The sequence below is a fragment of the Alternaria arborescens genome, assembly GCF_004154835.1.
Source record: "Alternaria arborescens strain FERA 675 chromosome Unknown contig_14, whole genome shotgun sequence".
Classification (NCBI taxonomy): domain Eukaryota; kingdom Fungi; phylum Ascomycota; class Dothideomycetes; order Pleosporales; family Pleosporaceae; genus Alternaria; species Alternaria arborescens.
In genome coordinates this window covers 662,970-689,009 of record NW_021167869.1, presented here as the reverse complement: position 1 = coordinate 689,009, position 26,040 = coordinate 662,970, and the positions used below count along the sequence as shown (strand labels likewise).

At 52.1% G+C, this 26,040-nt stretch overlaps 14 protein-coding genes across 14 annotated transcripts; 7 read left to right on the top strand and 7 right to left on the bottom strand.

The window, feature by feature from the left end:
* Positions 1-779: 779 nt before the first annotated feature.
* On the top strand, positions 780-1,816 carry AA0111_g6718 (hypothetical protein; the record flags this gene model as incomplete). Its single annotated transcript, XM_028652971.1, has 2 exons — positions 780-897; positions 951-1,816. 2 exons carry the CDS (start codon positions 780-782, stop codon positions 1,814-1,816), a joined length of 984 nt encoding a protein of 327 aa, XP_028505855.1.
* Positions 1,817-2,115: 299 nt separating this feature from the next.
* On the bottom strand, positions 2,116-3,460 carry AA0111_g6717 (hypothetical protein; the record flags this gene model as incomplete). Its single annotated transcript, XM_028652970.1, has 5 exons — positions 2,116-2,768; positions 2,825-2,921; positions 2,988-3,024; positions 3,079-3,220; positions 3,271-3,460. The coding sequence occupies 5 exons, from the start codon at positions 3,458-3,460 to the stop codon at positions 2,116-2,118; spliced, it is 1,119 nt and encodes a 372-aa protein (XP_028505876.1).
* Positions 3,461-4,502: 1,042 nt separating this feature from the next.
* AA0111_g6716 (T-complex protein 1 subunit alpha) lies at positions 4,503-6,320 on the bottom strand (the record flags this gene model as incomplete). Its single annotated transcript, XM_028652969.1, has 3 exons — positions 4,503-4,901; positions 4,955-6,228; positions 6,278-6,320. The coding sequence occupies 3 exons, from the start codon at positions 6,318-6,320 to the stop codon at positions 4,503-4,505; spliced, it is 1,716 nt and encodes a 571-aa protein (XP_028505854.1).
* Positions 6,321-6,780: 460 nt separating this feature from the next.
* AA0111_g6715 (putative proline--tRNA ligase) lies at positions 6,781-8,627 on the top strand (the record flags this gene model as incomplete). Its single annotated transcript, XM_028652968.1, has 4 exons — positions 6,781-6,903; positions 6,963-7,410; positions 7,460-7,943; positions 7,994-8,627. 4 exons carry the CDS (start codon positions 6,781-6,783, stop codon positions 8,625-8,627), a joined length of 1,689 nt encoding a protein of 562 aa, XP_028505760.1.
* A 607-nt stretch (positions 8,628-9,234) lies between these two features.
* Positions 9,235-9,788, top strand: AA0111_g6714 (hypothetical protein; the record flags this gene model as incomplete). The annotated part of the gene is made up of 2 exons (XM_028652967.1): positions 9,235-9,512; positions 9,581-9,788. 2 exons carry the CDS (start codon positions 9,235-9,237, stop codon positions 9,786-9,788), a joined length of 486 nt encoding a protein of 161 aa, XP_028505759.1.
* Positions 9,789-10,086: 298 nt separating this feature from the next.
* On the bottom strand, positions 10,087-11,667 carry AA0111_g6713 (hypothetical protein; the record flags this gene model as incomplete). The annotated part of the gene is made up of 4 exons (XM_028652966.1): positions 10,087-10,645; positions 10,947-11,442; positions 11,489-11,564; positions 11,617-11,667. The coding sequence occupies 4 exons, from the start codon at positions 11,665-11,667 to the stop codon at positions 10,087-10,089; spliced, it is 1,182 nt and encodes a 393-aa protein (XP_028505764.1).
* Positions 11,668-11,886: 219 nt separating this feature from the next.
* Positions 11,887-12,706, top strand: AA0111_g6712 (hypothetical protein; the record flags this gene model as incomplete). Its single annotated transcript, XM_028652965.1, has 3 exons — positions 11,887-12,015; positions 12,167-12,502; positions 12,554-12,706. The coding sequence occupies 3 exons, from the start codon at positions 11,887-11,889 to the stop codon at positions 12,704-12,706; spliced, it is 618 nt and encodes a 205-aa protein (XP_028505763.1).
* Positions 12,707-13,177: 471 nt separating this feature from the next.
* On the bottom strand, positions 13,178-14,279 carry AA0111_g6711 (hypothetical protein; the record flags this gene model as incomplete). The annotated part of the gene is made up of 2 exons (XM_028652964.1): positions 13,178-13,711; positions 13,767-14,279. 2 exons carry the CDS (start codon positions 14,277-14,279, stop codon positions 13,178-13,180), a joined length of 1,047 nt encoding a protein of 348 aa, XP_028505762.1.
* A 1,677-nt stretch (positions 14,280-15,956) lies between these two features.
* AA0111_g6710 (hypothetical protein) lies at positions 15,957-17,065 on the top strand (the record flags this gene model as incomplete). Its single annotated transcript, XM_028652963.1, has 3 exons — positions 15,957-16,111; positions 16,166-16,789; positions 16,843-17,065. 3 exons carry the CDS (start codon positions 15,957-15,959, stop codon positions 17,063-17,065), a joined length of 1,002 nt encoding a protein of 333 aa, XP_028505761.1.
* A 378-nt stretch (positions 17,066-17,443) lies between these two features.
* AA0111_g6709 (hypothetical protein) lies at positions 17,444-18,466 on the bottom strand (the record flags this gene model as incomplete). The annotated part of the gene is made up of 3 exons (XM_028652961.1): positions 17,444-18,061; positions 18,126-18,284; positions 18,401-18,466. 3 exons carry the CDS (start codon positions 18,464-18,466, stop codon positions 17,444-17,446), a joined length of 843 nt encoding a protein of 280 aa, XP_028505906.1.
* Positions 18,467-18,920: 454 nt separating this feature from the next.
* Positions 18,921-21,038, bottom strand: AA0111_g6708 (Exocyst complex component; the record flags this gene model as incomplete). The annotated part of the gene is made up of 3 exons (XM_028652960.1): positions 18,921-19,278; positions 19,329-20,544; positions 20,597-21,038. The coding sequence occupies 3 exons, from the start codon at positions 21,036-21,038 to the stop codon at positions 18,921-18,923; spliced, it is 2,016 nt and encodes a 671-aa protein (XP_028505907.1).
* Positions 21,039-21,319: 281 nt separating this feature from the next.
* Positions 21,320-21,950, top strand: AA0111_g6707 (hypothetical protein; the record flags this gene model as incomplete). Its single annotated transcript, XM_028652959.1, has 3 exons — positions 21,320-21,638; positions 21,692-21,792; positions 21,846-21,950. The coding sequence occupies 3 exons, from the start codon at positions 21,320-21,322 to the stop codon at positions 21,948-21,950; spliced, it is 525 nt and encodes a 174-aa protein (XP_028505912.1).
* A 423-nt stretch (positions 21,951-22,373) lies between these two features.
* AA0111_g6706 (Ras-related protein) lies at positions 22,374-23,218 on the bottom strand (the record flags this gene model as incomplete). The annotated part of the gene is made up of 5 exons (XM_028652958.1): positions 22,374-22,432; positions 22,485-22,887; positions 22,953-23,041; positions 23,101-23,126; positions 23,178-23,218. 5 exons carry the CDS (start codon positions 23,216-23,218, stop codon positions 22,374-22,376), a joined length of 618 nt encoding a protein of 205 aa, XP_028505913.1.
* Positions 23,219-23,512: 294 nt separating this feature from the next.
* AA0111_g6705 (hypothetical protein) lies at positions 23,513-24,896 on the top strand (the record flags this gene model as incomplete). Its single annotated transcript, XM_028652957.1, has 3 exons — positions 23,513-23,646; positions 23,699-24,631; positions 24,683-24,896. The coding sequence occupies 3 exons, from the start codon at positions 23,513-23,515 to the stop codon at positions 24,894-24,896; spliced, it is 1,281 nt and encodes a 426-aa protein (XP_028505914.1).
* Positions 24,897-26,040: the final 1,144 nt, after the last annotated feature.

Sequence of the window (26,040 nt, the reverse complement as noted above, 5' to 3'; positions counted from 1 at the left end):
GGGTCGCGGTCCTATCGTCCATTGTATCATGCACCTCTTCATCGTCTATGATGAATTCCGCTTCGCTGGATTGACACTATAGGCTTCAAGGTAAATTGAGGGTGAGAGGAAAACATGCTCTAAGACAGGTTTGATAAGTGTTTTAGGAAACTGGCAGGCAACTTTATGATGTCCTCGGCGTGGTACAAGACGCGTAAGAGCGCGGCCAGTTCTGTGAGTGTGAGCCCGAGCCGAGAAAGCGATGTGTTCGCATTGACGACCACCCAGTCGTCTGCGTGTTCTGACTCTGGTCGTAAAGAGGTGGACAGCCTGTGGGATATAGATCTTCAGAGCTTCGGCGAGTAAGAAAGGCTGTTGAATATCTCTGGTTTTGAGGAGCTTTTCTAGGAGGGCGTGCGAGTTCTCGTCGTCGGAAGCGCTGCTAACAGCACAAACGTACCTACGGCAAAGCATGTCGGCTTGCATTTACCTCGACTCACCCAAGATTAGGCGTCGTTTATAGACGTGCAGACGTACAAGGTTCGCTGTAGCAACAATACGAGCACCTGAGCCTAGAGCACGAACTGGACATACAGAACCACAAGATGTTGATTTCCCTTGCTGTGTTGGCAGCTAGATACAAGCTTGCGACGCGTCCTCAGGTGACATCACCTTTTTCAAGACGTGTTTTGCGCTAAGCTTCGAATAGTCAAGCGGCTGCGCCATAATCTGGATCTCACTAAAAACGCTCCCGCCATCTCAGTATTACACGTGCCGAATCTCGCAAGACCCTGGCAAATATGACAGATTCGGAAGAGGTGCTGGATCTCTATGATATCGCTATCTTGCTAAACTACGAGCGTATCACTACAGAACCTCGGTTTCGACACACTAGATTGAGAGAAGTCGCCTTTCCCGGTATGCTGCAAAACAGAAAGGAAAGTTGATCTATAACTAACCAACATGCACAGGTACGGAACCACGGACAGTCGCGCTCAATAATCTGGTGACTCAAGGCTGGAACAAGAATGCGTGTACCTGGATCATACTAGATCAACAGCAAGCGAGTACCCCAAATGCTCTAGATCTTCCCATCGATTTCCTACTTCAGGACCAAATTGAGGACAGCACACTCTCGAACGAGCAACTGGAGACTTTGTTTCACCAAGCGCACAATCACGATGGCTGCTACCAGGCCATCAGTCTTCTCCAAATATTTTTCGCCCTCTTCCAGGACAAGACGAAATTGAGGGTGCGACATTTTCCTTATGGTAAGGGGCCAGGCTCATCTTACATGACAACCATTAGTAGGCGCGTTATTGTTGAAGAGACTTTCCGCAACCCAAAGCTTACGACCGCTATCTACGTACTCCCAGAGGGTACAATGTACACTAGTGGTCACGAGTCAGAACTGAAGCATGCGGTTGTAGGATTTTCCCCGCACGACAGCGAAACCGTTCAGTCATTTCTCGACCTTTCTTCCATGCAATTTGGCGACGTAGGTCGTGGACCTGGACCAAAAGGAAAGCAATTATTTGCTCTGGATACCCCCGAAGAGTTTGCGGTGCGTTTCAGTAAACTAGCAAAGGGTGCGGATTCCAGTAAGAGCCAACGCACTTTGGCGATCAGTGGTACACCTGTAGATGACTGGCTCGAACAAGTGGCATTGAAGACGAAGGAGAGGTGGGATAACCGTGCGAAGGAGAAGTGGTGCGGTCATTGCGGAGCTCCAAGCGCAAAGTCCAAGTGTGCTGGATGTGGTAATGCGTACTACTGCGGAAAAGAACATCAGAAGATGGCTTGGGGCTTCCACAAGGGTTATTGTTCCAAGTCATGATGGATTTGTAACAATGCATACTCAACAGCACGCCTAGATGTCTCAAGCGGCTCCATCATCCAAGAATACATCTTCGTTGATGTAAACATCTTGTTTCAACGTCGGTCTCGACTCCTTTTGAATTGAACAACAGGGGGTATAATTCATATAGACTGAAACGTAATCGCACTTGATATGCACATCGATCTGTCACCCATCATGCAACACATAGTATGGTACTGGTCAAGAGGGAACAGAGGCATCGACAACCACTAAGACCGGCGCCACATTACTCACGATCCGCAACCGCATCCTCGTTCTTACGTCCTCCCAGCCGGTAGCTCATTAACGTTCGCCGGAACTGCCGGCGACATGGAAGGCGTGTATTGTGGCACAGGGCTCACTGGTCCACTGTTGTCCGCATAGTATGGATTTGCCTGTACCGGGTTCGTCACAGCGGGTGTCTTCTCTGGCATCGCATAGCTACCCTGCTGCGCAGCATACGCAGACTGAGCGTTGGGATCATAGAACTGCGGCGCCTGTTGCGCGTTGGGATCATAATGACCGTAGTGTGGTTGTTGTTGAGGAGGTGGAGAAGGCATCTGTTGGACCTGTTGCTGAGGAACTGGCTTCTGCTCATGGTAGTACTGAACGCCTGCCGGTGGTGCCTGGGGTGCGGTAGGTGGCTGTGGCACGTTGTTATTAGTAGTGATGTTGTTCTGCTGCTTCCGCTTGCGGCGAAGTAAGAAGAAGACACCTAGAACGACGGCGGCTAGAAGAGCGACGCCACCGACTACTCCACCAGCGATGGCACCGACTGGGGTTGATTTCTTAGATTCTTTAACCTCTGCCGAGGGTGGCAGAGCGCCTGGTATATCTGAGGATCCTGGAGTATCGGAAATGGACACCGGCGTGAAGGATGAGAACAGTGGGGTATTTGAAGCTGAGCGCGTATTCGGGGAGGTCGAAGAGTCTTTGAAACGCACCATCAGCATACGCGTTGTTGGAAGCGGGGGAAAGAGCACATACCATCATCAGGTGTAACCATTAAGATCAGTCCACCAGTCTCCGTCTTGACATCACACCAGTAGTTGGTCAGTGGTGCAGGGTCATTGATATCTGTTGCCTATTTGCAAGTTTCCGAAGTCAGTATATGTCTCATATTGAGTTCGTGCGGGAACCAATATCTTACCAGTTCCCAGTAGCTACATGTGCTGCTTGAGCCTCCACTGTGATAGTACGTCAATCATCGGTATAAAGGAATTGAAGGTGTAGCATCGTACCAGAAGATACTCGTGGTGGGAAACACTGCATAATCATTTTCGCAAGAAAAGAACTCGCAAAGTGACTCCGGGGCGCAGATCTTGTAAAGACTACCTGATGTTGCAATGACATGACCCTCATTGTTCGCCGTGATGGTTTCATCTGAACAGTATTAGTATCCACGAAGGCCTGATTTGGGTGACTCTTCTTACACAGTGTAGTACTGCCATACATGCCCGTGGATATATAACCAATGGTAGTGATGTCCCTGACGGCAAGCGGAGCAGCTGTAGCAGCAGGCGCAGGCGTGACAGCAGGTGTCGGCGCCCGTATCATAGCAGCGTCCACATACTTCGAAGACAAGAGGATGGCGAGCAACGGACTAAGCTTGGTATATGCCATGACGCCCGAATTTCAAAGATTTGCAATATTGAGAATGAGGATAGGCCCATTGCGAAAGAGCAGACTTTCTAAACTAAGTACCCATGTTGGATTGCGAGCAATGCGAAAGACGATGTGCCATAAGGCGTGCAGGGACCCACTGGGGCTTGCACGTCGCGGTTGTGATACGAGAAATGGGTATTGGCGGGCTGATCAGCTGAGGGTTGTGTAAACTGAGGCTCAGTGGAAGAGTGCAAACAAAGCCGCTTCAAGAAGCGACTGGATCGCCCGCATATCTAGATACGACAAAGTTTGTTTCCTGTCATTGTTCCCATTCTCTCAGTACAGAGAACCCAGAAGTTCGTCATCTACACATATCATCCATCTGAACACTAGATGTAATGGTGACCGCTGCAGGGACGACGGGTGTACAACGAGCATGGGGTAGCGAGGCGGGTGGTTGTTTCTTCCTCAGCTCGCTTGTGCAGCCTTTTGATAGGTCACGACATAAGCCACGCGGAGCCAATACAGCCGTGCGTTTCCCCATCTAGGTGACCACCAGGCACGTCGGATGTTTTGGTCGCGAGATAGCTTCACCGGTAAGGCGTGTGTTGGCGGCGCGGCAGATTCGCATGTAGATCTCTACCAAGGGTTTTGACATGCCGAGGGTAGAACACAAAGACGAGGCACTAAAAATTGGTAAGACTGGTAAGACTTCCTAGTCTTTACACCGACAGTTTTACGATATGACTTGTCCCCGAATTGTAACGTCAAAGACCTGTCTGTTGTGGTTGCGATCCGCAAGGCTGAGTTGTATACACCACTTCGAGGACAGGTGCTAGGGTCGGTCCGAAGGTCCTACACTTTAACTGCATTCAGCATGTGGCCCCCAAACTTTTCATGAGTCAGTGCCTCGGCAAGCAGATTCTTAGTCAAAGTCCTCAGTGTGTTGTTCAAGAATGAGCGGGGACGGAGGAAGAGCATCTTGCACGTGGGCTTGGAGCCTTCATTACGCTGTCGTTATCTTTTCAGACCGGTCTATCTCTTCTCGACGCCGGGACATCTAATGTCCATGACCGTCGTCACCACCTCCGCCTTGCTCCTCTGGATCCAGCTTGATCAGGGTATCGATACGCATGATGGCGACACACGCCTCCACTGCCGACTTCAACTGCTTGACCTTGCTCATACTGGGTTCCAGCACACCGGCTTTTAGGCAATCGTGTACCTTACCATTCATCAGGTCCAGACCGTAGTTCTTGTAGTTCTTAGACTTGGCTAGCTGCTTTGCGTCTTGCGACGAAGGGTCTGAAGGGTTCACTGTTCGCTGTGAAAGAGCGTGCCGTGATCGGAGGTTAGCGACAAGCTCAGTAGCATCCTTGGCGGCATTGATAGCGAGTGTCTTGGGGATGGCAAGGAGAGACTGGGCAAAGGCAGCTATCGCTAGCTGTTCCCGAGAGCCCTGAACCAATTGTTAGTGAAACCGTGAGACATGTAGGGATTGAAATGGCTTACCACTGACGTTGCCCACTCCTCCAGGTAGATGTGCAACGCAGTCTCAACAGCACCTCCACCAGGGACAATACGTCCACTTTCCAGGGTTCGCTTTACTGCTGATAATGAATCGTGTACTGATCGCTCCATCTCGTCCAAGGCGTAGTCGTTAGCACCTCTCAGGATGATGGATGCAGAAGAGAAGGCCTTGGTGCCCTTGACCAGAATGCACTCATCGTCGGAGATGCGCTCTTGAGAAACCTCCTCAGCATGACCAAGATTTGCCGCTTCGAACTTCTCGTCACCGTTCAGATCGGAAAGCGTGCTGACTAGCGTCGCTCCGGTGGCCTTTGCTATCCTTCGTAGGTCCTCCTTCTTGCACCTTCGCACAGCCATGGCACCCTTCTCGACGAAGTGCTTCAAGCAGAGGTCGTCGATACCCTTTGTGGTCATGATGACGTTGGCGCCGGCCTTCAGGATCATCTCAATGCGCTCAGTGACAATGCCAGCCTCGCGCTCTCGGATCTTCTCCAACTGCTCTGGGTCGTCGATGGTGATGTGAACACCCAGCTTCATTCGCTCCTTCTGCAGGTTGATGTCCAAACAAGCAATCTTGGCGTCGGTGATGCGTGTCTTCATGGCTTGCGAGGCGACTGTGCAGTTGAGGGCGTAGCCCTTGACCAGTACCGACTGCGTGGCGCTCTGACCGTGTGCCTTGAGGATGTTGACAGCCTTTACAGGGTATTTGACCTCGGCCTTGTTGTTTGTCATCTTGACGGCAGTCATGGCGTCTACGACCATGTTGGCGAAGAAGTCGGAGTCGGAACCGATGATCTTGCTGGACATGGACGTCTTCGCGATGTTGACGAGCGAGTCGCGGCCGAGCGCATCGACCTTGGTGCTGATGTTCTCGTTCATGTACTTGACCGCCTCCCTCAAGGCCAGCCTGTAGCCTGTGATGATGGTGGTGGGGTGGATCTTGTTCTTCATGAGCTCGTTTGCTCTCCGCAACAGCTCGGCGGCTATTATGACGACCGAGGTTGTGCCATCTCCGACTTCCTTGTCCTGTTGTTGTGCGAGGTCGACGAGGATTTTGCCTGCGGGGTGCTCGATATCAAGCAGACTGAGGATGGTGGCGCCGTCGTTGGTCACGGTCACGTCGCCGATGTCGTCGACCATCATCTTGTCGAGGCCCGAGGGCCCAAAGGACGACTTGACTACATTCGAGATTGCCTGGGTCGCAAGCACGTTCTGGTCGCGAATGTCCTGTCCGCTGATTTTCTGGCCGCCGAGGACTGCACGTGTTAGCTTTCTGCGGCCCTGATTTTGGCGGTTCCAGCTTACACAGGGTTCCTCCGCTGCGGGACTGCTCGAAGATGCCTGCCATTGTGTTGGATTCTAGCTGTTCTGCTCTGTTGTTGCTGCCTCTACGCGGTCCAGAAAATCTCCAGCAATGCCCGCCCGCGCGGCGAATCGTAGCTCCGTCGGTCAATCGCGCTAGCTTGGACCCCTGCGCCGATGACTCGGCCCCCTCCACCACTTTTGGCCGTCGACTCACACGAGCCTGCAACAAGCCGACTCTGTCTTAGCTCTGAGTGACTCCGCTGTATTTGCATCCTCTATATCTCTAGTCCCAGACTTCCCTCTCAGCTTTCCCCGACTCAATTGCGCGTAAGTAACTCCAAGTCGCGTGTTGATACCCCGCCTGCCCCGCCAACTTGCCCTATACACAAAACCACCCAGCACAATATCTACACCTGTTGCCGTTCCCATATCGTTTCCACATTGACTGCCAACACGACTGTACCTCCAACCGTGTTAACATCGCTTTCCTAGAATAATTCAACATGGCCGAAGCCACTGCTGCCGACGGGCAGATGAAGGATCTTTCCATCTCCGAGACCAAGAAGAGCAAGAAGGACGGCAACCCCCAGAAAGCTGCCAAGAAGCCCCAGCAACAGAAGAAGAAGGTCGGTCAGAACTGCAAAAGGTCTTCTTCGAACCCGAGGCAATACTAACTATGCGCCAGATTGAGGGCTCAGCACTCATTGGTATCGATGTTGCCAAGGAGACTGACCTGGGAGACTGGTACCAGCAGGTCATTACCAAGGGCCAGATGATCTCATACTACGACGTCGCCGGATGCTACATCCTCGAGCCCTCCTCGTACGCCATCTGGGAGAACATCAAGTCCTGGTTCGACGGCCAGATCAAGACCCTCAAAGTCCGAAACGCCTACTTCCCCATCTTCATCAGCGCCGACAACTTGGAGCGAGAGAAGGAGCACGTTGAAGGTTTTGCCGCCGAGGTTGCGTGGGTGACCAAGGGTGGAAAGTCTGACCTGGAGAAGCCCGTCGCTGTGCGCCCTACCTCAGAGACTGCCATGTACCCATACTTCGCGCGCAAGATTCAGTCGCATCGCGATCTGCCGCTGAAGCTGAACCAATGGAACAACGTTGTTCGATGGGAGTTTAAGCGTGAGTATCCAACCGACCTTTGCCCTGACTGCATCTAACCCATCTTCAGACCCCATGCCCTTTATCCGATCGCGTGAGTTCCTATGGCAAGAAGGCCACACCGCACATCTTACCCAGAAGGAGGCGAGCGATGAGGTACTACAAATCCTGGATTGGTACTCTGATGTTTACCAGGACCTACTGGCCGTTCCCGTCGTGAAGGGAACGAAGACAGTAAACGAGAAGTTCCCTGGAGCCGACTACACCACAACCATTGAGGGTTTCATTCCCGCTACTGGACGTGGTATTCAAGCCGCAACATCACACGCCCTCGGCCAGCATTTCTCAAAGATGTTCAACATTACAGTCGAGGACCCCACTGCGAAGGAAGCCGGCAAGTCGGAACACGTCCATGTGTGGCAGAACTCATGGGGTCTGACTACTCGCTCGATCGGTGTCATGATTCTGACTCACGGAGACAACCGTGGTCTAGTCATTCCTCCTAGGGTGGCTGAGATCCAAGTTGTTGTCATCCCCGTGGGAGTCACCGCCAAGTACGTTTGTCGTGGATTACTCATGAATGCCATTATGCTAACCAAGTCAGGATGTCTGCGGAGGCTAAGGAAGATCTCTACAGCAAGGTCAAGAAGATATCTGACGACCTTACCGAGGCTGGTGTTCGCGTCGAGACCGACTACCGTGAGGGCTACTCTCCTGGCTGGAAGTTCAACGACTGGGAGTTGAAGGGTATTCCTCTACGTATCGAGTTCGGTCCCAAGGATGCCGAGAAGGGTGTTGTTACCACATCTCGCCGTGACATTGATGACAAGGACGCTGCACGTGGCACCATCGACGTCGGCAGCCTTGCGCAAGAGGTTCCCAAGCTACTCGAGCAGATCCAGAAAGACATGTTCGAAAAGGCTGACAAGGCTTACCGGGACCACCGTATCCAACTTACCAACTGGGATGACTTTGTTCCCACCCTGAACGGCAAGAACGTCGTTCTTGTTCCCCACTGCGAGGGCGACAAGTGTGAAGACGAGGTCAAGGCGAAGAGTGCGCGTACAGCACTCGGAGATGGCGTTGCCGAAGACAAGCAGGCTCCTGCCATGGGTGCAAAGAGTTTGTGCATTCCCTTCGACCAGCCCGAGGGTATCGAGCCCGGCAAGACCAAGTGCATCAACCCTGATTGCCAGACTCCTGCCAAGCAATGGATCTTGTTCGGACGAAGCTACTAGTGCTTCAGCATTTCACCAGGTTTACGTTTTTGTTTGAGCATTTGGTGGCATGGAGTTTGATGGCGCGGTGTTCACGGCATGGGGAAGGGGTTGTCGTTACACTGGCCATTCACGATTTTGCAACGTTGATACAACCTTTAGCATAGAACTAAAAGTTCTGATCTGCCGGGCCAATATTTTCTTCCTGCGCGTGCTATATGGGCGTTTGATAGGCAGACATGTTGGTTGGCAAACGGGTAAAGGTAAAGTGAATCAGCCAAGCCAGCGCTCCTACGCCGCTTGTGAATGACAGAGTCACTTGCTCGTTCTTGGAAACATTATGTTGCGTCACTTTCATTTATTCTGCTACAACTGACCTCTACACTGCTACTTTTGCACTCACTTACTGCCAGATTCCAACTGTCGATCACAGATCTAAAGCCTCCTTACAGGAACTCGTCCTTTACCCAAAATGTGTCACAAACTTCTCCAAGCCTATGTTTGTGGCCACAAGAGAATCGTGTGCACCACGCCATGCCCTCATGCCATCGCTACAGGATGTCAAATTCCCAACGACCTCTGTAAAACCGTACCCGATTTGTCACGCTCGAACTCCGCTGTATCGTCCATGACACCCTCAGCGGATGCTTCCCCGCTGAGAGCTACAGTGTTGAACAGCGAAGTACAAGGACTGCAACAGAGTGGTCACACGCCAGCGTTCCGTTTCATAGCGCCCACTACAGGACAAGAAGCCACGAGTGCAGGTCCTCCGGCGTCCACATCTCCAACATCTCCATCTTCCAATCAACTGTCGCCCGCTTTTTCCAATGCCGATACTCTCATTAAGCCCGTCTCATCCTCACCTTTGACCTTCCTCCCTCACGCAGATCCAGAACCTGATACTAGGTGAGTACAATTCCATCGCTGTTACCACTGCTCTATTTTCCTAGGTTCAGTTGCTAACATTTCCATAGCGCATTCGAGCCAAACTTTTGCGCAGACCACTTTTTCCGGCCTGTCCTTCACTCGAGAGTACCTTGTGTGCGATGCTACTCACAACCACAGTGGCAGAAACAACGGGAGTATTGGATGAATGCATACCGGGAACAGCATCCAGGAGTCACACAGGATATCGAGAACTTGAGCGGAATTACTGCAGTAAGAGAACGATATAGTGCCTGATTGGCCTCCTAATCAGACACAAGAAGAATGAAAACAGAAGACAGGGACACGAGATTCTCGTAAAGTCCTAGTAGCGATTTGCTAGACGGCAGACCCTGATATAGATTCCCATAAAAGGATAGGAAGCGACCCTCTAGAGAAGAATAAGACAATTCCGATAACCGGCAGAAGTGATTCGATTACCCTACCTCTGCCATGCATAACTCGTATCTTGATCGTCATCTATGTATGCATAAATCGTGTGTCGGTCGTCATTCAATGCCGAAGTGTATCTAAGCCTCGATAGTCACCGGGTCATCTAGCTCGTGTCCATTTCATCACCGCCCTTCTTCTCCTTCTCCACTGTCTTCTTGACGCCTTCCAAGAATGCCTTGACCGCATCTGGACCACCGAGTGGCATTCCACCACCTCTCATATAGCCTCCGTTCTCAACGTCGATCTTCAGTGCCTGGCTCACAGTTGGCAGGGCACCGGTCTTTAGCGCCTCTGTCAAACTACCCAAAGCCGCCCTCAACTGCGGTGCCCGTAGAACCCTCTGTAGGACCTCAATCTTCTCATCTCGGCTTAGTGTCTGGATAGCCATTTGTGCTGTCTCGGAATTTGGATCGATTTCGTCGATATCTTCGACTTCGGCCTCTAGGAGGAAAGGAGTGGTCGGTAGCTGTGCACACAGGGCGTCGATGAGTTCGTCAGACGCATTTTGAACGGTCGGGAGGGTGTGTGAAGGCCAGAGGAGGTCGAGGAGTGTAGTGAAAGGTTCTGATCCTCGTTGTTGTTGGGTGCTGCTGCCTGCGTTGCCGCCCTTGAGCGAGTTCATGAAGTCTTGGACAATGGCGGAGACGTCACCCGAGCCGGCTCTGTCGACGCGTTAGCGCTGTGTTCTAGAAGCAAAAACAAAGTATAAACGCGAAACGAGCGTCGCGGCGTGGCCAGTGGAAGACGGAGCATGATGCTTATTTTCTATTGTTGTACATGAGCAGCCAGTGCCAATCGCCATATGCTTGGATGGTCTTAAGCTTCTCCCAAAACGCCGTATCGTAACAGGATATCTTTAGAGTTTTGTATAGAGCGGTTAAAGTCTTGCACAGCAGCTCGATTCTTTCCGGAAAGGTAGACCGCGCCACGACGCCGAATGCGATACAAATAGACGGAACCTACGCTCGACCACCATCGGCGCCTCCTTCTCGGGACTCTTCGCCTTCATCTCGGATATCACCTCCCGTGGCGCCAGCTCCTGCGCCTCCGGTGCTACCGTGGCGGTTTCGGCTAGACGGCTCTACATCTTCCATTGTCTCGTCCTCGTCGTTGCCAGATGAGTTTGAGATGCCTGCGAGTTCAGCGTGCACATCAATCTCCTCGCCTGTCAGCAGAAGATCAATCACTTGTCCGATCTTGAGATCACGCTCGCTGAACCAGCTCGCGCCCCGTGGGTGCTGCGATTTTGATTGTAACCAGAAGAGATAGCGTTGTGAGCTCGAGCTAAACTTGAGGACGAAGATGCGGCCGTCGGTGGGTGACTTGATGTTCTCCGAGTCATCGACGGCGTCTTTGCCGGTGTAGGGTTGGAAGGAGCCGTCACCGGGAATCATGATGAGGTCGAGCTCGGACTGATCGAGTGAGCAATCGCGTGGCCGCCAGCAGAAGTGCACAAATTCTGGACATGTGAGCTGATGAACGTGGTCTTGTGGTTGCGTACAAACCATCTTCGCCTTGGTACAGATAGACATAGCCAGGTGTATGGGCTGGCTTGACTGTCTGTGAGTTGCCTTCGCCGCGCTGCACGTATTGTTAGTGTACGCCCCGGTACTAGAGAAGCGGTGTCGCTCACCGTCAGCTCGCACTGGCCGGCCTTGAAGGTGATGAGCGGTTGAAAAGACATGTTTGCAGCGTGTGTTTGGAGTTGGGGCAATGATGTTCAGTCGCCGTCCCGCAAGCATGGCCGCAAGCTGCAAGCTCCATGCGGGTTACGTAACCGACGGAATAACTGGCGGCCCGGTCGCGCGTATCGATTGGACAGCTTGGCACACATTCGAATTCACGAAAATACGATCCCATCGCCAACACCACCGACCAGCACTAACGACCACAGCGAAACGAAATGGCGGCCAAACAAGAGGACACGAAGCCCACCACCCAGAAGTTCTCCAAGGGGGAGAGGTCGATACCGCACCACTCGCAGAAGGCCAGCAAGTACTACCCTGCTGAGGACGTTGCTGTCCCCAAGAAGGTACGTTCGCGATAGAAGACGGTTTGCATGCAAGAGAAGGACTGCAGGGGTGTTGGGCGTATTTACTGCGACAGCATGCCGCGGGTGTGTCTGGGTGTGCTAGGATGAGAACCAGGACGTCAATTGGGAGCTCCGCTAACTGCGACTCAAGGCCCGCAAGTCTGTCCGCCCTGCGAAGGTTCGCGAGTCCCTCCAGCCCGGTACCGTCGTCATCCTCCTTGCTGGTCGCTTCCGCGGCAAGCGCGTCGTTGTCCTCAAGCACCTCTCCCAGGGTGTCCTCCTTGTTACCGGTCCCTTCAAAGTCAACGGTGTTCCCCTTCGACGAGTAAACGCCCGATATGTCATTGCCACCTCCACCAAGGTCGACCTGAAGGGCGTAGACGAGAAGGTTATCGAGAAGGCTAGCCAGGACGGTTACTTCACCAAGGACAAGGCCGCCCACAAGCCTGGTGAGGATGCGTTCTTCAAGCAGGGCGAGAAGCCCGAGGTACGTATTCACAATCGAGGAGGAACGCGACAGTACTGACACATGTGACAGAAGAAGGAGACCTCCAAGGACCGCGTCGAGGACCAGAAGGCCGTCGACAAGGCTCTTCTGGCCACCATCAAGAAGGAGGCTCACCTCGCCGACTACCTCGGTGCCAGCTTCAGCCTCCGTAGCTCAGACAGGCCTCACCAGATGGTCTTCTAAGCGACGGATAACGATCGGGCATTCGGCGTTCAGTGCATGGGATGAAAGATGACTTCGGCATACTGCAGCCGTACTAGCGAGGAACAAGAACCGCAGCGGCACGGCAGCCAATTTTTTTTCATGGAGGATACCGACAAGGCATTTACCATAAGACTTTATAACAAGCAAGCGAATCCGAGACGGTCCAAAAGTGAACATTTGGTCTCCGCTTGCGTGATGTCATAGTTGGGCGTTCAATTGGCGCGGTATATACTGGGCGGTAATCGAGAGTACTGATGCATGAAATAGAGATACAGACGTTACATTGTTCGACCGATACTGCGCCGACTGCCACGCAAACTCCAAGCGACATGACGTGAGGGTATCGAAGCGACAGCTGACCAAGGGTATTCCTCACCACCAAACTAAATGCGCCAACGCGATTCGGGAACATGCCTCGTTACACAACTTATTGCCCACCGATTGACCTACTTACTTCTTTCCTCTCCCTTTTCTAGCCCTGCCAAACTTGCCCGCTAGCCCGTTCGCTGCGTCCCCCGCGCCGTCTATAGCCTTCCCCGCCTTGCCCTCCACGTTATGCTTCTCCATCTCTGCCTTGAGGTCCTCAACAACATCCTTGCCCAGTGTCGTGCCGTGACACCAGTCCAAGACACCCAGACATCCATAATTACCCTCTCCCTCGCTCATCATGTGCGCATCGGCACGTCGCGCCATACCTCGCAACATGATGGTCGAAGGTAGAACATTATATCCCGAGTACACAAATGTCTCCTCTAAGCTGAAAACAGCGACCAGAATCAAATAGGTGAGGATATGCATGCGTAAAGCAATTGCCGGAAGGTAAAGGGGTAGGAAGCGGTGCAAGAGGTGGCAAATGGGGTGGTCGTAGTTTGCAGCAAAAGAGTATGGAATCTTGATGCTATGGTGCCAGCTCTGATGCAAGTTCGAGAGTGCACCGCCAGTCGGCGAGTGAAGCACGTGTGTGTGGACATAGTATTGCAGGATCTAGGTCGTGTTTGTTAGCACAGTGTACTTGATGAGCGCGATCATGGTATCTTACGTTGCGTGATAAAAGCCCGATAATGCCATGCTTGACCATCGTCCACGGGTTGGGCAGGTGATTCAACCCCCACTTGCTACCTTTGATAAGCAGTAGACTCCTCATTCGTAGTACATCGGTAATCAAGAACTCCATGGCCGCCTGTAGTGCAACAGCAAGCAGCACGTTCGCACAACTCCATGCTATAACCCTCCTCATCGCTCTTGCGCCTCCCTTCTGGTTGCTTGGAATGCCCCATTGTCCTTGCGACTTGAACTCAACTGCTAGACTGGGCACTCCGATATCGAATAGCAAGAAGATCAGGCTAGGGATGATATAGAGAGATAGCCGTAGAACTAGTGGTGCAACCAGCTCAAGTTGAAGAGGAGAATATGACGCCGCGATTGTCGTCCATGCGACTGAAAGGAAGATGAGGTTCAGGCCTGTCGACCACGAAGACAGCATAGGAATGGCTAAAAATGAGCCCAGCGGCAGAGCGATAGGCGCAAGAATGGAGGAGAACAGTGCGCCCATGCTGAAGGCGTTCCCTAAGTGGAGATAATTGATGCTCTTAGGTCTTGGGAGTAGTAAAGTATGTCTATTCGCGTCATGTGAGTGGAGGTGGACATTCTGCCTACGTATTTGTGGTTTGCACTTGATTGCGATGTGAGCGATGACGTAGGGGCAGTTGCGAACTTGGTTCATGCCGGCGTGGGAACGCGTGCGCGACCGTTTGGGCGAAATAAGCGAGGGCGCCCTTGGTCTCTCACGACTCCAGATCACTGAACCTTTCGCACACTCCTCGTCGGAGAACACTCGTACTACCTTGCACGTGGAAGTGATGTCTTCTCAAAGGCAAAGTTGATCGGCACGTTCTACGTCCCTAGGTCCAATTCCAGGTCACTGGTGCCGCGCAGTTTCCCAAGCATGTTGCGACTCCATCCGCTCAGACGCTGCTAGGTTTGCTAAGGTCGCCTGGTCTGCAGTGTATTCCTAAAGGTCTGAACTCCCCGCCTTCAACTTGCTGCTACGAGTCTGTGTCCATTCATCTTTGAGTCTGACTCGCACATCTAACTTTGTAAAGCCGGTATCAGATTTTATGGCGAGTCTGCGCATAGCAGTTTAGTTATACCTTAGACTATTGTTCTCTCGTTTAGTGACTCCGTATGAGGCCTCGGAAGCAGCATGCCTAGTTTGCAGTATCTCTTATTTTTCTTTGAGAAAATCATACTTGCTTCGTAGAGTCTCTAGAGCTTCTGTCTGAACTGTCTGCTTGTTGAGGAGAGCTACCAGGTCTGCTCTGAACGATAGCAACCCGCTCCGAAGAACCTGCGGATTCTTCATGCCAAATTGCTCCTGGTGGTATCTCTTTGGCCAGTCTTCTTCCCACTCCTTGTACTTGTCCTCCTATATCCTATGTGGAGACGGTGGTGAAAATCAGAAGTGAAAGGGCGGGCTTCTCGAGAACCCTGCGGACGATCAATGTGGAAAAACGACTCGACATACGGAAAGAAAATATAGATCTCGAAGCCGATATAACGGTACGCTGAATACAGGGTAAGGGAAGGGAGCAATTTATAATTGTAGAATCGTGATAACGAACGCCGACTATGTTAGTGATCAATAGAGCTATGCAAGAAGAGAGGCCAAAGACGTGCGGCTTACATCCTTGCGAGCTTGATGTTAAACTGATCAAAAAGGCTTCCAGAACCATCTACAAAGCCTCCTATCGGTTTCGTATCCGCCGCTTACCATTCATTCCGATAAACGGCGGGCAATACCCACATGGTTTACCTGCAGCGCTCGGGTAACACGCCCTACCAACACAGCATAATGATGGCGCGCCCTAGAAAGTACATCTTGGCGACGGTCAGTGCAGCAACAACTGAAATCATGCCATAGGAGAGTGATTGTGACTGCCGTATTTGATCGAAAGAAGTCGCGAATGGAGACGATAATGACGTGTGCGGGGAGCGGGGCGGTCATTCGCTGATCACTCGGAAATAATGCCGTGCCCGCGGGTATTTATCATCAACGAGCATGCCCTCTCCAGATAGCCTACTTGAATTGAGCAGACCCTTTACTTGTCTCTCGTGATCCATGACTTTGGCTTTTCGTTCCGCACAACTTCTTTCAAGATCGACACCTGCAGCAACACGACTCTCAGCCATCAATTCGCATATCGCTCCAAGAGCACACAACATCAGAGCCATGTCGTCTCTCCCAAAGACTATGAAAGCCGTCCTCATCGAGAAGACTGGTGGCACGGAAGTTCTGCAGTACAAAACTGACGTACCGGTTCCTGAGCCGAAGGAGGGCGAAGTGCTTGTGAAGAACGAGTTCATTGGCATCAACTACATCGACACGTGAGTACTACGTGACCATGTAACTGAGGAGAAACTGCTGACGGAAATTAACAGCTACTTCCGCTCGGGCGTTTACAAGCCTCCGCAATTCCCCTACATTCTTGGCCGAGAAGGCGCTGGAACAATTGCTTCCGTTGGACCCAATGTGCCCTCCGATCTCAAGCCTGGAGTGAAGGTAGCCTACATGGCACAATTAGCGTATGCTGAGTATACCGCTGCACCAGCGAACTACACTATACCGCTGCCTGATTCCATCTCCACAAAGACTGCTGCTGCTTCGCTTCTCCAGGCGCTAACCGCTGTAACCTTGATCCGCGACGCGTACGAAGTCAAGAAAGGCGACTGGATCCTTGTCACCGCTGCCGCTGGTGGCGTTGGCTTATGGCTGTGTCAGCTGTTGAAGGCGGTCGGCGCAAGGGTCATTGCTACGGCCAGCACAGAAGAGAAGAGGAATCTGGCCAAGCAAAATGGCGCAGAGGTGCTACTAGAATACCATGAGGAAGATCGAGACGTCTTTGTCAAGAAGGTGCTAGAAGTTACTGGAGGCGAGGGCGTGCATGCAGTCTTCGACTCGGTCGGGAAGTCCACTTTCGATAGCTCACTGGCTGTGGTGAGGAGAAAGGGTACTATGTGTTCATTTGGAAACGCATCGGGACCAGTAGAGGGTTTTGCGCTTGCGTAAGTTCTTCCACCACTTTTTTCATCTGGGAAACGACTTACACATCATACAGACGCTTATCGGCAAAGAATGTCAAGCTTATTCGGCCTACGTTGTTCAACTACATTGCCACTCGCGAAGAGCTTCAGGCAGCCGCAAATGAGCTGTGGAAGTTCATCGAGAAAGACGGGCTGAATGTAAAGATTCATGATGTGTACCCCTTGAGCGAGATTGTGAGAGCAACGAAGGACATCGAGGGAAGGAAGACAACTGGAAAACTGGTGTTGACACCGTAAGTAGGGAAGAGTTGTAAATGAATCTCATCAGACGTATGAAGGAAGACACTATCTCAGCGCCTACAGAGACCTAGGTCCCTCTTCTCCTTGTTTGAACCGGAAGCTAAAGTTTTCTGGTCAAACACAACTGACGCCATCGCTGTGCAATCTACTGAAACTGATGCTGAACTCTGTAAGATGCAGTCCAACAAATCCCATCAAGTCTTACCAAAGATGAGAAAGCTTCAACTCATGATACCGACCATCTTCTCAAGCTCTGTCCGCTGTGACTGAGCCATTCCAGATTTCCTGCTCATAAGCACATTAGCGATTTCCCTAGCGTAACAAGTACATTGGGCGCAATCGTTGACACAGTCCGTCTTAACGGGAGTGAGGAGCTCAGACGAAGTCATCGCTGGGGTCAATGGAGTCAGCTGGCTCCGCTAATGGGTTTTCAGCACGTTGGTAAAGACGCTGAGGTGCCAAGGAGTAGGGTAACTTACGTTCATGAATGGAGTAAGTATCGTGGTCGACTTCTCCAGCCTCATCCTGAGGGGTGGAACTTTCCTGAGCGTCGGAGAAAGAGGTCACACTGGCCTTGCTAGTCTCCTCTTCCTTGATGATGCTCTTGGGCTTAGGCTTAGGGGTGACGATGCTGTTAGTCTTCCCGACCTTGGCGCGTTTGGGCTTGGACTCTAGGAGTTCTTCTTGGTCGTCCTCATTCTCCGGATCAGAACTATACTTGGCTTCGTCCTTGGTGGAGGCGATCTTCTTCTTCTGAGATGCACGCTTACGCTTAGGAGTCGGCGTGGTCTGGGTGACATCAACATCATCGCCGGACGAAGTGGCAGTCTTGCGAGACTTCTTAACGGTAGATCTGGGAGTGTCCTTGGCGAGCGATGAAGGACAAGGCGCGGTACCGTTCTCTTCAAACGCTTTCTTCATCCGGGAGTAGCGCTTTGATGCCGCTCCAGCAGTAGTGTTGGCTTTGGCGGCGATGTCGTTCCAGTTTGGTGGCTACGACATTATTAGTGAACCTGTCATTGCGAAATATCCCAAGTGAGAATAAATCGGTACTCACTTGAGCGCGCGTATTGTGCTTGACACAAAGCCATAGAAACTGATATGTGGTACCCCCGGGGACGTCGTTCTTCTCCATAGCCTGCTTAAGGCGCGACCATCGCTTTGTGACCGCGCCTTTCTCGAGGTCAAGCGCACTGGAGACAGCGTCCCAATCAATCTATGGTAAGTTAGTATAGACATGTGCGTGTGATGAGAATCATGAAAAGAACGTCTAGACAGTGAGAAACACCTCCACAGCTCAAGCGCACTTGGGGTGGGTTTGGTAAGACTCACAGTTGGGTTGCCGTCATTGGTCAATACCAAGTATAGGTAGTTGATGTTTTCAACTTCAGACAGCATTTCGACTGTCGTTTGTGAATAGTCTCTGGACGCAGATGCTTTCTAACTGATGCTAGTGGCGAAAGTCAAGGTATCGTTGGCACAGTCCCAAGCTTTGTTGTTGGACGGAAGAGTGAGAGAGGCAAAAGACAAACAAGTCAGCTATACATCCGTGTTTCCTTGGTGAAGGTGGTTTTCCACAAGGCAACAACAGCAAGCACTACATCACCACGATAAGCACTCTTTTCCGTAGGATCGACTCGATTGATAGTGAAGAAGAGTCTAGAGGAGTCTGGGTGAGAGTGAGAGACAGTTACAGATAAGGCAGAAGCGGTCATATTTGGCAAGAAACCAGATCAGCTGCCAGGACGCAGGGCCCGAGTATCATATGAACGATAGACTGTGTCACAGATCAATAGTTGGCATTATATATGCACGGACGTACTACTTGGTCGTGAACTGCACGCTCGAAGGCTTATGCAGACACTCCCAAACCTACAGGAGCATGTACTTCTTCATCATCTTGTCCACCGATTCCGTTTCCGACCAATTCCGTGAAGTCCAATCCAACCTCTCTCAGCATTTCTGCATGTTCATGTGCCAGCCTCAAGCATTCGTTCCACACATTGCCGCCTTCATCAACACTACTGAGTTGCCTCTTCAATAATATGTTGAATTGGTCAATATGCTCTTTCGCCCATTTGACGCAAGCGGACATGAGCTGTTGTGGGAAGCATTTTTGAAACATGTCGACAGTGTTTTTGATAATGGTGAAATAGATGTAGGAAGTTTGGAAGATGTAGTCGGGAAGGTTGCCTTCGAATATACATTGCCTGAAAGAGTCAGTGAATGGTGAGCACAAATGACGAAGCTGAGGACATACCGCGTGCGAGTCTTGATGAGATTACCACGAGCTTCCAGATAGGCTTCTCGTGCACGATCTTCGAAACCTAGTTGGACAACCCAGCTGACGTGTTGCCTGACAGACGTGAACCAGTTGTTATGCTCTACCATATGCTTGACCAAAACATTCGCCAGCTTAGCAGCACGTTCGTTGACTTTATATGTGACGATTGTCTTGGCCATCTCGTTGCTTTTGATGTTCTTCGCAAGCGCTTTCAGGCGATCGACTTTCAGGACTGCTTCTTGAAAGTGTTGAAGCGCGATCTCAATGTCTAAGTCGTCTAGTTGACTTTCCACCCACCGAATGTTGCGCTGCTGACCATCCATATCGATAAACGTACTAACTTGTTCGTTGTTGATGCCGTCAGAAAGGTTATCCAACAACTCCGTTCTGTTCATGAAAGCAGGGTCGCGTGAAAGGAGATGGCTATAAGAGTCTTGCGTTCGATCTTTCTCTTGCACATCCGCTTCTTGGCTCTTGCGCAAGTCATCTTTGGTTTTACGAAAGGTAGCAACAAAAGCGGACTTGTCGCCGCTATCCTCTTTCTTGGTGTCGTACGTGAAGGACTCAGAGCCAGCGCGAATGATGATACGTTCTTCGGGTGTCCTAATCACCTGAGTATCTTGCAGTGGGAAGCATCGTTGGGCCATGAATTCCATATTTGCTCTGTTGCCATCACGTTGACCAGGGACGTCATTTCGCGCTTTCTTCTCCGTTGCGATAAGGAGATGGTCATTCAGTAGCAGTAGCCGCACTCTTCGTCTCGCCTTGAGGGTCGCAGAGTCGAGTTCAAACCATCTTGTGGACTTCCACACAATATATCGCCCAGGTATAGGCGGTAGATACTTTTGCGAACCCTCGACGTCTCTGTAGAGCTGCTGCAGCTGACCAGCGCGAAGTTGGTTGAGGTCTCCGATGGAGCTTCGGTTGGCCCTTCGGGAGCTTGCAGCGTCGTTCGCGCCTGTAGCTGAAGCCGTCTGTTCCAGTGTAGTGGTCAGGTCTGACATCAACTGACGAAGTGTTCGCATCTCGCCTTTGAGCTTCTCTGCCTCCTTACTGATCTTGATGAATTGTGTGCGGTTCTGGTATACGTTATGCTGTAGGTCAAGGGATGTACGGTGTTTCGTCTTGCGCAGTTCATCTTGGTAGCGGTTGATGTCGGCCTCGGAGGCGTCTGCAAGGATGGTCGATACATCTATGCGAAGTCAGTATTCAGGCACTGAGGCGGCGACACGCAGTAGTCTCACATCGCTCTACTTCCAGGTTGGGGTCCCTCAATGCTCGTGGGTCAACCTGCAACACCCGTCCATTGGAGCTTCCAGGCGGCCGTCCCTCCCTCGTCTGGCTCTTCTCTCTGTACTGGGCGGGCATCTTTGGCATCTGCGGCATGGGTTCTCCATTCCCAAAGTCGCCAGGCAGCGTCGTGATCTTCTGGGAATACCTCCTCTTGACCAGATCGGCCGTCTTGTCGGGTCGCTGCGGGCGTGACTGGGGAGCATCTTGCCTGGTCCTCGAGCGGCTGGATTCGTTCGAAGGACGTCCGGAGCTGGGGAGTGAAGCAGCAGCGACGCCGGCTGGCATGGGCGCACTAATCTGTCGCGGCGCGCTGATGGTGGGCGGCGGCGCGTTCTTCTTGCTCTTGTCCCCCCGCTTCTTGCGGAGGGAGATGCCCTTTTGCTTTTCCGACATCTTGCCTGCAAGATTGACGGACTACGGTGGTGAAGGCGCGAGGGGCAGTGGTTGCTGATGGTCGGTGACAGGTAGCGGGACGCATCGCCCATAGATGCGTGGAGCCGCGGTCTCGAGTGTGAGCTCGGGCCCACTTTGTTGAATCGTGCCTTCCCTGAACTTGTCGAAAAAGTTAAACACCACACCACATCACCGCCATCTCCTTCGGCCATTTCCAAGGGATATACCTGTTGCTTGCTCGCCTAATTGCGCTTTCCACACCCGCAACTTGCACCGCCATCATGTCCAACTCGTCATTAAAACCGTCGACCATTGCGGCCATTAGCGCCGGCACCATCGTAACAGGTCTTCTCGCATATGCCGCCTACTTCGACTACAAGCGACGAAACGACCCCGGCTTCCGCAAGCAGCTCAAGAAGGAGTCGAAGAGAACAGAGCGGGCGGCCAAGGAGGAGGCCGAGGCACAGGGCGCTGAGCAGAAGAAGGCGATCCGGGAGGCGGTAGAGCGGGCAAACGAGGAGGGCTTCCCCAAGGACCCAGAGGAGGTGGAGGCGTACTTTATGCAGGAGGTTGCGCAGGGAGAAGGCATGGTACAGAAGGGTATGGCTTGACTTTGATCCCGCTCGTGGGACGTGGTGCTAATTCTCTGGCAGGTGCGGATAACGTGGAGGCGGCGCTATGCTTCTACCGCGCATTGAAGGTCTACCCCAACCCGCGGGAATTGATCAACATCTACGACAAGACGGTGCCCAAGGTAAGAAGCCATTGCTTGCTGGCCTGGTCTGATGATTCGCTAACACCTGGCAGCCCGTCCTCGACATCCTCGCCGAGATGATCGCAGTAGACACGTCAATCCCCGTCGGCGGCAGCAAGACACCGTCTGAGGCTGGCTCGGCAGGCGACCTCGAGTAAAAAGACGATAGCACTTCGATGAATTCAGCACGCATTTTTGGACCCCACTCCATCTGATGACGACCCCCTGTAATATTCTTGTACATGTATCAGCATCAGCGCGGTCGGTCGATTCCACGGCCGGCGTTCCGGTTGAGCGTGATCCATCTGGCTGGGGCGGGCGTTGGCATAGATGTGGGCTTCCAATGCATACAATCCAAACAGCACTCGGCATCTCTCCATTGACGTCATGCAGTCGTACGCTTGGGTACGCACTGCTATACTACAGATTACGTGTTCGACGTTAAGATGCATGCAGCCCATGCCTGATTGCCTGAACGCCTTGCTGACAATGACTTCCTCAGACTTGCAAATCATCCCAAATAATTACAGTACGCCCTCGAGCGATTGAACCGAATTGACTGCCGGACAGCCATGTCTTATCTAACACGCGCACGACGAGTCTGCTGGTGGCTGCGAGGGGTTGATGTTCACGTCGATCACTGGACCCTGAGTTAGCATGCTCTTCACCGCAATGTGTACAACTGAACCTACTCTGACTCTGCCCTTGTTGACCTTCGCCCTCCATACCCGGTAACGCTTGCGCGATTCTCTTAAACAGTGCCTTTACATTGTGTCCGACTTTGGCGCTCGTCTCGATAAACATCAAGTTGTTCTTCTTGGCTTCCTCTTCACCCTGGGCCGTAGTGACCTCGCGCTTATCGTTCAAGTCGGTCTTGTTGCCGACCAGCACGATGATAACGTCGTTGCCGCGCTCGCCTCTAACATCGTCGACCCACTTCCTTGTATTCTCGAATGTCTTCTTGTTCGTGATGTCGTATACCACCACGGCCACACTAGAATCGCGGATGTACGAGGGGATCAGCGAGCGGAATCGCTCTTGGCCGGCGGTGTCCCAGAGCTGCAGGCGGACGGTTCGATCCTCCAGGTACATGGTCTGCGGACAACAGTCAGTTATTGCTCAGGAACGCGGTCACTGCAGTGGTTTCACAAAGAGCGTACCTTGCTCAGAAAGTCGATGCCGATTGTCGCTTGGTAGGTGTTGTCGAACGAGTCGTACATGAAGCGGGTGATGAGAGACGTCTTTCCCACTGTGAGGTTATGTTAGCAAACATGTTCCAGAGTGCCATGTTCGCGACAGTATGCATACCACTTTGTTCGCCCAGGAATACGAGCCTGCAGCCGGTTAGTATACGAAGTTGGTCTCCGCCGCGGAGGACAGCTCACTTGAACTTCTTGAGCGGGTTTGAGTACCCCGACTGCGCCATTGTGGAGTAGGGCTGAAGGTTCTATAAAAAAGCAAAAAACTTGGAGAGGTGCTATCCCAGAGTGCCAGAAGCAATCTTCTGACCGTATGTCTTGGTGGGGTGTGATGTTTGAATAGGAGTGTCGGTCGAATCTGGAGGCCTTGTACCCTGGGCGGCCAACACCGACTACCGAGAGGCTACAGGGGTCTGGGGTGGATCTAGCCCGTGCGGCGCTTTGTTGGTCGGAATTTTGGGTCGAACTTTTTGCGACAGCCAACAACCCCACAACTTCCAACACTGCGAGCGTAAGATACAATGGCGGATACCGAAGCAGCACCCGCGCAGTACAAGCAGCCGAGTCGCAAAGGCAAGAAGGCTTGGCGCAAGAACGTCGATGTCACGCAGATTCAGTCTGGCCTAGAGGATGTGCGCGACCAGATCATCCAAGGGCATGTTCCAGTCTCACTACACATACAGCAACCTATACTAACAATTCTACAGTGGTGTCATCTCTGAAAAGACGGCCGATGAGCTCTTCGCCGTCGATATCGTTGGATCTGCCGAAATTCAAAAGGAGGTTGCGAAACGACACAAGCCTCTCAAAGTCGACGAGATCCTCGCCAAGCGCTCTGCCGTTCCCGCCGTATCCACAAGGAAGCGACTATCGGAAATTGCCGACGATGGCAAGAGAAAGAAGGCAAAGGTATCAGGCAAGGAATACGACAGGCTGAGGGCAATTGCATACGGAGGCGAGCAGGTCAAGAAGGACGTGGTGCAAGGCGGCGACGCTGCCTACGACCCTTGGGCCGTAGAAGAGGTCAAGGAAGATCCTCGGTTCACGTACCTGGAGAAGAAGAAGCCAAAGGTCGAGCCCAAGACCCTTAAGCACGCACCCATCTCGCAGGCAAAGACCGGCAAAGCCATCCCCTCAGTCCGCAAACCCACCGGTGGGAAGTCGTACAACCCTCTGTTGGAAGACTGGCAGAATGAACTTATGCGCGAATCCGACAAGGCTGTCGAGGCCGAGAAGAAGCGCCTGCAGGAGGCTCGTGAAGAGGCTGAGCTGATGGAGCGAGCAGCCGCTGAGACGGAATCCGACTCTGGTGAGGAGAGCGTCTGGGAAAGTGAGTGGGAAGGTTTCAGCGATAAAGAAGACAAGGAGGGAAAGAAGAAGAGACCAGAAAGGAAATCTTTGTCACAACGGAACAAGATCAAGAGGAGAAAGGAGGCTCAACGAAAGGCGGTCCACGAAGCAAAGATGAAGGCTAAGGAGCAACAAGTGCAGGAGATCAAGAGGCTAGCCAAGAGCGTAGAAGAAAAGGAAAAGGCAAGAGAAGCTGTCCGACAAGCTCTTGAAAAGAAGAATGCCGAACTGGCGGAGGAGGATGACGGCGAAGAAGTGGAGCTGAGGAAGAAGCAATTTGGCAAGACACCGTAAGTATCCGTTGATGCCCCATAGATTGACCATCTACTGATCTGCTCCAGTCTACCAGAAGCCCCACTCGAAGTTGTTCTGCCAGACGAGCTTCGCGACTCCCTGCGTCTTCTCAAACCGGAGGGCAACCTGCTCAAGGATCGCTTCAGGACTTTCCTGCTTCAGGGCAAGGTTGAAGCCAGGAGACCAGTCGCCTACGGAAAGCAGAAGAAGTATCATCTGTCCGAGAAATGGAGTTACAAGGACTGGAAGCTGCCCAATTAGAGTCTTACATGACGATGGGAGAAGACCGAGATACGTACGAATGCGATTGTTTCGCGACCACTATATTCACCTAGCCTTATTTATTCCCCTTCGGTGACCCATGTATGATCACCAACAGCAGCCATAATTGGACTCAGGCTTGCCGTTCTCCTGCGATAAGTGCTGATTTTTGCAGGTAGAGGTGGATGATCCTTGCACCGCTCTCAAACGACATCGGTGATGTGTTGCCAGTAAACCCTATCCGAGCTTGGACTTCCCCTCCTTTAAAGATAAAGATCTTAACTTTGCCTCTAGAGAAGCCTACGGCCATGTTGTACAAAGCTTCAACGAAGATAAGCCTATGACAACCAACAAAGATCGAGTTGCATTCGTCCACGAGCTTGTCCTCGACAAAGACGAGGCGGCAACCTACAAGCTTCTGATTCAGAGCTTCCGTACTTGGGATGAGGCGAAACACTGCAGTCGGGACATTATAGTAGATACATGTTTGTCGTACGACAAAGCCAGCGTCAAGCACAATACAGACTATCTTTTCCGAGGACTTCTGAAGCATACTACTGACGCCGAGACCACGGAATATTCTGCCTTGATACTCGGACTTCGACAAACGAGATTCATATATCGAGATCGTTAGGGAGGTGTATAAGTGGAACAGTTTTTCCAAGGCGAACATTCCCGGAGGTGTGAACAAAAAGTGTTGTCATGGGGGCCTACCCCTGAGATGGCCGCTGCGTATACTGAGCATGAAGATCGAAAGAACCAGTCAAGCAGAAACACCCATTCTGGAATACTACAAGGTGAAGAACATCGGCCGAACGGGACTATGGTTCTGCACAACATGAATCACCCGTAATAACCCGGCGCCCAGGGGATCTCCGACCTGTATTCCAGGATCAATGAGACGGCCCACAGTACGAACTGGGTTATCGATTACCCTCTGATGCTTACGTCTGTGGAAATACAATGGGTTGTCTTCAGAGTGGACGTTGGGTTTGGTATGGTATCACCCAATCTGTACACAAGGGCTGAGCAGATACCGATTGTGGGGTACATCAGCGCACGGGCTTCTACGCGTCATCTCACGAGCGAGACAGCTTAGACATACTCGAGTCTACGCGACTCGTCAGTAGTAATGCGTTCGTGC